Raw genomic sequence first — 8,810 nt, 5'->3', positions numbered from 1 at the left:
ACCGTGTCAGATTAATTTTAATAAAATCATTTTACCTTTGGCCTAAAAAACAGAAGAATTGGTTTCTTTAAGCACAACCATTATGAAAAGCATGTGAACTCCTAGTCTAGAGACAGCTTGGGACTCAATTAAATTAGTTCAATTTGTTGTTTTGGCACCCATGCTGCGTTATTTTAAATATTTAATATAAAATTAAACACATTAAACTCCGATACTTTAAGATACAACTTGGTACTCGAGGAGAAGAACAAATTTTGAGAAATCCAACTAATTAATTTAAATGAAAATCTCCATATAAAAGCCAAAAGAACTGAAAAAAGAAATACTAAAAAATATGTTATTATAAGGACTCTCCACGTCGTCCATGTTTTTTGGCCATTTTTTTTATCTGAAAAATGAGCAGACTGTTAAAAATGCAATGACCTTTATATTTTGGCCCTTCTTTGAAATGTTTCACATTCGGCACTTTTAGACAATTTTTGGCAGTAATTCATTTTTTTGGGGTGGAGTGGAATTTTGGATCCAACCCAGATCCGAATACATAAGATCGGCTCAGTCCCATTTCCGGATTAGTCAATCCCGTTACAGCACAAAACCTGTTGAGGTATTTTATTTCAAAGTTATGAGCCGTGTAGAGATCGGCATCCAATGGTGCCTTGACACGGGATCTTGGACCAATCACAAGGCACCATTTGGTGGGGTCCATGCAAGGGCTGGTAAACCAACCGAGCAACTCATGGCTCTGCGTGGTTTGGCTCATCCTAAACTCGTTCATGTTCGGTTTGTTTGGATGGCGAGCCAAACACTAGCTCATTCATTATACATAGCCGAGTTGAGCTCGAACAAGAGGTGTTCGTCTTATATATATATATATATAAACAAACAACAACTATGCCTTCATCCCAAAACAATTGGGGTCGGCGATATGAACCAAAAAAGAAAATCATTCTGGGTCTTCCACATGAATCCTTCTCCTCCAATCATTTTTATCCAATGCCATGTCCTCCGTGAGGTTCAAAACATTCATATCATTTCCTATCATCTCCATCCAAGTCTTCTTAGGCCTACCCGACCTTTTTTAACTAATATATTTTTCTATTTCTCCATCCTTCCAAGTGAAGCATCATTAGGCCTTCGCCGAATATGTCCAAACCACCGTAAATGATTCTCTTTCTTCTTATTTTCAATAGATGCAATGCCTACCTTTTTAGGTATCTTCTCGTTTCGAATCTTATCTTTTATTGTATTTCCACACATCTATCTAAGCATACGCATCTCAGCTACACTCATTTTTTGAATATGATGTCTCTTGACAGCCCAACATTCCGTAGTAAAGCTGGCTTAATATATATATATAACTCATTTAGATACATTCCGTGCCATAGTAAAGCGGGCCTAATAAATTATTGCACTATAAATGTCAAAAAAAAATGTTTGCTCAACTGGGTAGTTAGAACTTGGGCTTACCTGACAGGATAGTTACATTCCGGATTCCGGATATGAACCCTTTCAAAAAAATAAATTTTTATTTAGGTAAGCCCGCTCAGACTCGGCTCATTTGGCTCGGGCCTATACGAGCTGAGCTCGTCTCGTCTTGGCTCGCACGAGCCATATTAGCCGACCCAAACGCTATATGGCTGTAAACAAGCCAAACCGGAACAGCCCCTGTTGGTTCGGCTAGTTTACCAGCCCTACTGCCGTCTAATTGGCCCCGAAGATCTAAATGTTATAGAGATTTGTTTTGGGAGAAATGATACTTTAAATGACAATACAAGTTGAATCCGTAGCAACAACAGCTTGTTGCAGATCAATTGATGCGATAACAAGTTTCCTGCTCATGACGGCATCAAGGATAAAACCATAATCCCCCTAATGGGCATGTAACAGATGAGATGAGATGAACATATTACTTAAAATCAATTCATTTAACGCCTATGAAAAAAAAAACATTCATTTAAGGAGCGGGGCCTCAAACCCCCAGCTTGATTATTCAATGAAAACAAAGAGAAAAGAATTCATAAAACCTAATGTTTCTGCCTATTTACATGCTATATCACTCCAAAATTGATTGATTCTCACCTATCTATTCCACAATACATCTTCATCTTCAAAGCTTCTTCCTGCCGTTTGCAACAACACATATAAACACAGGTTAAAAAAAATAAAAAATTTAAAAAAGAGAAAAAAACTACAAAGCTGTATAGATTGTGATGTACATACAAAATTGATCTGCTCAGCCATTTATTCCAAAATGCTGCTTCATCTTCGAAAGCTAATTCCCTCCCGTTTGCAGCACTCGAAACTTCCAGTTTTTTTCCTTCCACAGCCAATAGCAGCATTCCCCAAGCCACAAGGAATTCAAGCTCCTGCTACATACAAATTGATGCAGATGAGCTTGGCTCAAAAATAAAGGTTGATAAAAAATGGGAACAATGTGTATAGATAGTGATGAGGGCAATAAATACGTTAAGAAGAATGTCAATGCAAGAAAATACATATAGCAAGCATTTTAAGTATGCGTTTAATTCTATTTAAATAAGCATCATTTATTAATAGCAGTCAAGATTACAGAAAAAAGACTCGTTTATTAATTAAATAAGTAATTTGTTGCCACCACAGGGTTGCCCAGTTGGTTAGGGCGAGCATCAGGAAGTCCGAAAGCCCCAGAAGCCACAAGTTTGATTCCCTCTCAGATCAAACCTGAGACAGGTGTGGAGCAACACCATGGGTCCGATCCACTCTCATGGTTTAACACTAAAGGGTGGGGGCCAGAAAGGGCTCGATCCTGCTGGGTTCCTCATCATCAAAGAAGAAAAAATAATGATTTGTTGAGGTCAAGGATAAATGTATATTAATGTGTTCATATAAGGTCATACCTTGCTGATAATGAAATCAGAATAAATGCAAACTATATTAATGTGATTATATTAGGCCACATGCCTCTTTCATAAGGAAATAAAACTAAATTCAAGCTTGAATCTTGGTTAAGATTGATGTGCCAAAATTCGTTCAAAATCTGAAGCAATCAAAATTAATTCAAACAGGTCCATTTCACAAAAAAACTGCACTGCTGAAACTGAACTCTAGTCAACCTAATTCTGAGTGAAACTGAGCTCTAGATTAGACACATGATGTGGAATTGTGCTCTAATGAAACTGACGTGAATTTGTGATCTGATTCTAAATATATAATACTAACAGTGTCATGCAGTCTTATAAGTAGAAGACCACAAGACAGGCAACAAGCAAGAACTTTGTAAAGTAGCAGCTGCTCATAATTCAATACAACCAATCACCAGATTTTGAAGTGAACCCAATCTCAAACTTTTTCTAGCCTGAAAAGCAAATTACAAAATTAGTAAAATATACCATTAATTATCTCAAGAATATATTTTATCCCAACAAATGATTCATCATTTGACTATTGTAAAATGAATAGGAACAAATCTGATACATGAACAAGGCCTCAGCTAGGTCGAGGAACAATTACATGCAAGCATAAAAAAGTAAGTGAAGAAGTTCAAAATCAGCTTAGCTTGCTTTCTTTCCTTAATATAAACAATTAACCATTACTTACTACTTACTTGCATATGCATCAAACTGTCAAGTTGCCTGCTTAAGAATTTTGCTTGTGTACAATGCAAGATATGTGCCTTGTTTAGTAGGTTTTTTCTCAATTCCTTTTTTCATCTTAAAAGAACTTTGTCAAATGCAACATACTATTGATTCTGTGAAACCAGATGTTGCATGAGATGACTGGAAAAATTCATGTGGAACAGGGATGGGTGCATCAACCTCTAGAACATGTTCTCCAACTATATCAGCTTCACATCTCCTGGGAAAAAAGGAAAATAAATATACATTTGAACAAAACTGCTACATGCTTCAACATCAAATTTCAGTGTTATGTGTGTACCTCAATCTTTGAGGGGCATTACTTATTTGATGGATATGTAGATCACCCCAAGACACTGCATCTGTCAGCCTTTACTATATAAAGGAGCTTGTGTTGAACATAAAAATAAGGATTAAAAAATCAAATCACAAATAATTTTATACATATATCCACAGCTAAGAAACACATACACGCACCTTAGAGGCATGTGAGATGGGCTTTTGGACCCTAGTAAATAACACATCCATTCTTTTACTTCTCTTCTTTTTAGTTTTCTCAGGTGAACTTCTAAACCTTCGACAGATTTGATCGTAAACTTCCTTTTTTTCAGTACCTTTAGCTTTTTCAAATGTGTCTCCGACTCTCCATGATATCGAAGTTCTTGAGAGTTATCATGTACGATACCTGTCATGTTGGCTGATCGTTAAGCAGAGGCAATGATGAAAGCCTTATCATCAGTAGCTTGTCTCAAAACTTTGAATATGCTAAGTTGAATGCCTCTTATTTGTACCCTTTTTTAATATGCTCTCCAATTCTTTCATAATCACCAAGGATTGACTTTGAAGATAATTATATGCCTCTGCACTTTCTGAAGCTTTTGCAGCAATATTAATCATACTGTGGCTTATGAGGTTGTAACGTGTTGCTATAACTAATTTTTCATTATTATCATTTTGAGCTATAGTATGAATAGTCACAACCCCATTTTTGGCATCCTTTGACCATCTTTTAAAGAGATAGTGCTGTGGAATTTGTTTCACATCCATGTGATCAAGAACTTTGAGAGCATGACGACATAAAATACCAATAAACTCAAACTTTTTGCAGCTACAACAAACCATGCAGTTGGATGAGTTAAAGCTAACAAGGTGTTCTTTGGTACTTTTTACAGACATAACTTTATACTTGAGAACACGTCCATCCTCACCCAAAGAAACAATATGACAATCCAAGACTGCCAATGCTTCTAACCTAACCAATTCAAAAACATTTGGTGTGTAAAAGGTTGCAGCTTCTCTTAATAGATGTGTATAGAGCATAGGTGGAGTTGTATCATATGCTCTTTTATCCTCCTGCAATTCAGCATATCTCCTATCTCCCACCAACCTCTCATAAAGCTCAAAAAAGTGCAAGAAATCTGAATGTGAATTTAAGTTCCGCTTTAAAACACTGTTCAAGCTGTCAGTCCTCTGAGTTGTTCCCATATCAGCACAGAACTTATCTCGTTCATAAGCTAGAGCCCATTTTTCCTTCTTATTAAATAAATCTCCCAACCACTCATTATCCACGAGATCATGTTTATTTAACATATTTTGCCATGACAATAAGAAACTCTCTTCATCTTCACATTCATACACACAATTGCTAAAGTCATTTTCAAAATCATCCTTACTATTATAAACATGACTTAGGTACTTTGCAGAATTGTGAAAGATATGCCACACACAAAGTCGATGATATGTATCAGGCCAAACTAGAGCAATGGCATCTCTTATTGCTGGATCTTCATCAGTTAGAATTGCCTTCGGTCGTTTTCCTTTCATGGCCCTTTCAAAAGTTTGAAATAACCACTTGAAAGATTCACTTGCCTGATCATATAGTAATACTGAACCAAAAACAACACTCTGTTTGTGATGATTTACACCAGTAAATAATGCAAATGGCCTACCAAAAACATTACTTTCAAGAGTGGTATCAAAGCAAACAACATCTCCAAAGCAATCATAATCCATCCTTGATCTTCCATCTACCCAAAATATATTTGTTATTAGATCATCCATGTCAAGTTGTATTGCACTGAAAAATAATGGGTCATCTGTTGATTTATTTTGTAGATGTTGCATAACAGCTCCTGCATCTCCAGAGTTTGGAGATATTGTGCGCTTTTTCTTCAGATAGTTTTTACACTCCATTGGTAGGAAAGTCAAATTTCTATTATCTCCACCTTGCCTTTCCATAAATGTACATGCAGCATTAGGTGGCCTTACTGAACTATCTGCCAAGTCTACAACCACTGTATTAACATGCATTTTCTTCCTATGTGACCTCAACATGTGAACCTTACTAGGATTGACAAGTTGATGGTTGTGTGTGGCCTCAAACTGATGTACAAATAGTTTGCCATTTGACCCTCTCTTCACAATCATTTTTGCTTGGCAACCACATCTTGAATCTGTTCTTACTCTAACTGTAGACCCTTTCTTTCTTGAATAGCCTTCCTTGTAACATACAAATACCTTATGAATTACATCACCCATAGGATTTTTAAACCAAGAATTGATCCGAACACCAAATCCCTGTCTCATCGCATACAAATTATAAAAATCATATGCCTGATCATCACTGTCAAACTCAATGCCAAGCTTTGGAACTAAACTGCCACTATCCAAATTAGTGTCATTCTTCATGAGACGCACATGACTTCCATTATCATCTTCTACTGGGATTAGATCCATCTTTGAAAAACATAAGAAATAAAAAACAATAAACAACCAATGCTTCAAGTACTAAATAATAAACATGATGCCATCTTGGAAGGAAGCATAAAGATACAATAAATAGTCACATAAAATCTTCTTTATATTCAAGTGCGTGTGTGTGTAACAATCAATGCTTCAATGAGGCACGAAAAAGAAAAAAAGAAATTTCAGGAGAAGCAATGGATCAAAGCACTCCCATTGTTGGTTACTGAAACAAAGAGGTAGAATGACCTCTATGAAAATACAGTAAGCTTCTGTGGCAATTTGAAAATTTATGAAAGTTGAAAATGATTTCTAATATTCATTCCTCCTTCTTCTGATTCATTGTAGATGACATCTGAGGTTCTATAAATCAGACTTCAACAACTAACCAAGCTGTTCCTGCGGTCACACTCGCCAAATGAGGATGACAGCAAAACAGAACAGCAATAACCCATTCCCTACACTAAAAACCTCCGCTAAAGTAGTTAACTGCTACCCCAACAATTCCCATCCCTGCAGCACTCAACTCAACGGTTTAGGCAACTCTGTCGAGCCTCAAGGTTACTACTGCTCTTCTGGTGCTACCAGAGCTAGTCTTTGAGATCTTTGCCTGAGCTTTGACTTAACCAATCGACTCAATAGCCGTGCTTGTGCCGAATCCGTCATCAACAAAGCTTCTCTGAGGCTTAGAATTGAGTCCTGGGCGTCCATTAGTTCGACAATTCCATAAGCTAAACACTCTTATTTCATCTAGAAACCAAAAGTACAGCGACACAGGCACCTTGAACCAAGCAATTTAGGCGACTCCCTATGGCGTGATCCTCAAGTGGGCTCTGCGCAGAGGCTCGTGCCCATCTAATTCGATAGAACACCGCTCTCTAAGAGGCGTTTCATCGAACATTTGTCCTACACTAAATGCACTGCACATAGTGCATCGGTTGGGCCCTCTCAATGCAATAGTTGAGGTTTCCTAACAAATCCATACTAAGCACATCCCAATAAAAAGGATGGAAAGAGAGTGAGAGTTAGATCTCTTACATCACTCTGTCAAGGTCGGAACCCGCTCCGATCGCCGGATAGTAAGATCAGCTTCCCGGCGACTGTTCTTCCCGACTGTAGCCGCAGTCCTCCGAAACCCTACCGGTCTATGCCCTCCGCCGGCCGCCTGCAGCAAAAATCCTCGCCATCCAGTGGCTTAGGATGTCAATTCCAGATCTCAGGATTCCGGCAACCGATCTCCGTGCTGTCAAGGAGTTGAGAGTTAATTGCAGGCAGCTGCGGCTTGGATCTTGCCGGACTAGTGGTCCGGTCAGGGGAGATTCTTCTCGCCGGAAACACAGCCAGCGACCGGGGCGTTGACGTTTCCGGATAAAGCGGTTGTATAGGCCGAAGTTCTAGCTCTTGCCATCGGCGAAGTCTCCGGAGAAATCCTTCGTCTCCGGCCGCGATACTGATAAAGGAAAAGGGCTGTGGAGAGTGCTTGATATTAGTTATCCTACCGGGATGGGTTGTCGGGTCTTGCGTTACGTGACCCGAACCGTTTGGATATCACGATTACTCATTCTAGTGTTTGGTTTGTTCAAGGGAGTCAATGGGTCGGGTTTGACTCGGACCCACCCATAGTGTCAGGGTTGGGTGATAAACAAGAAAGTCTAATTAGAATCAGGGTTAGACCCGGGTCTGATTAATACATGGAGCCAGGTTTTGTGAATTTCATATCAGACCCAGACTCGACCTGAGTTTCGATTAAGATCCTCAAATTTTCAATGTAAATTATCAATGGCAAAAAAGAGAGATGTTAGAGGAGGTCAACACAGTGACGGTGATTCATGATAACTAAAGTCAATTATCAATCCTAGGTTAATGCATAGTAGAAAAAAGAAGTAAATTTACAAAAACTAGATTTTATTGTACGAACCGAGCTGTTAAAAAAAAAATGAAGTAATCCGATTGAATTCGTACAATGATAGAATCTAATTGGATTCAAATCCATATTAGGTTTTTTGGGAGCCTCTCTTGTAGAGGAGAGGAGAGGGGTGATGGAAGTGGAGAAGAAAATGGAGTTGTCAACTCCTTCCTTGTGCGTTAGTTGAAAATGGTTCATCTCTATTAGGGGTGTCAACGAGTCGAGTTTGGTTCAGACCTAGGTGGTATCAGACTTGGACCCGATTTTTAGGTATGGTATCGGGTCCGAACCCAAGCCTAATCAGGTCCACCATAAGAAAAGTCATAAGAAAAGCCTAATCAGGTGCGCAATGCCTGGATTTGAGAATTTTTTTTAACCAACAAAAGCGCTATACAAGCCACTTGTAAACCCGAATAAACTTGGGCGGATTACAATCAAACCACAACACACACATGATATTGAAATAGAGTTATAAACAAACTATTCATTAATTTAAAACGTTCAATTATAATAAAACCAGAGTCTTAACACATTATAAAAATGTCTAA

General features: G+C 38.2%; 1 protein-coding gene across 1 annotated transcript; it reads right to left on the bottom strand.

Moving 5' to 3' along the window:
- Positions 1-1,947: 1,947 nt before the first annotated feature.
- On the bottom strand, positions 1,948-7,796 carry LOC149842824 (protein FAR1-RELATED SEQUENCE 5-like). Its single transcript, XM_090001598.1, has 6 exons — positions 7,395-7,796; positions 4,406-6,350; positions 3,916-4,299; positions 3,720-3,834; positions 2,221-2,366; positions 1,948-2,120 (listed from the first exon to the last, which is right to left on the bottom strand). The coding sequence occupies exons 2-3, from the start codon at positions 6,348-6,350 to the stop codon at positions 4,028-4,030; spliced, it is 2,217 nt and encodes a 738-aa protein (XP_089857724.1). The 5' UTR covers positions 7,395-7,796; the 3' UTR covers positions 1,948-2,120; positions 2,221-2,366; positions 3,720-3,834; positions 3,916-4,027.
- Positions 7,797-8,810: the final 1,014 nt, after the last annotated feature.

This window comes from Nuphar pumila, chromosome 3 (assembly GCF_984573655.1).
Source record: "Nuphar pumila chromosome 3, dmNupPumi1.hap1.1, whole genome shotgun sequence".
NCBI classification, from domain to species: Eukaryota; Viridiplantae; Streptophyta; class Magnoliopsida; order Nymphaeales; family Nymphaeaceae; genus Nuphar; species Nuphar pumila.
Note: the sequence above shows the minus strand (reverse complement) of the source record. Positions and strands in the feature narration are given on the sequence as shown.

Coding starts and splice junctions, on each gene's coding strand:
- LOC149842824 (XM_090001598.1), bottom strand. CDS start 6,350: ATGGATCTAATCCCAGTAGAAGATGATAATGGAAGTCATGTGCGTCTC. Junction 4,300..4,405: donor GGAGAGCATATTAAAAAAGG/GTACAAATAAGA, acceptor CCAACATGACAG/GTATCGTACATGATAACTCT.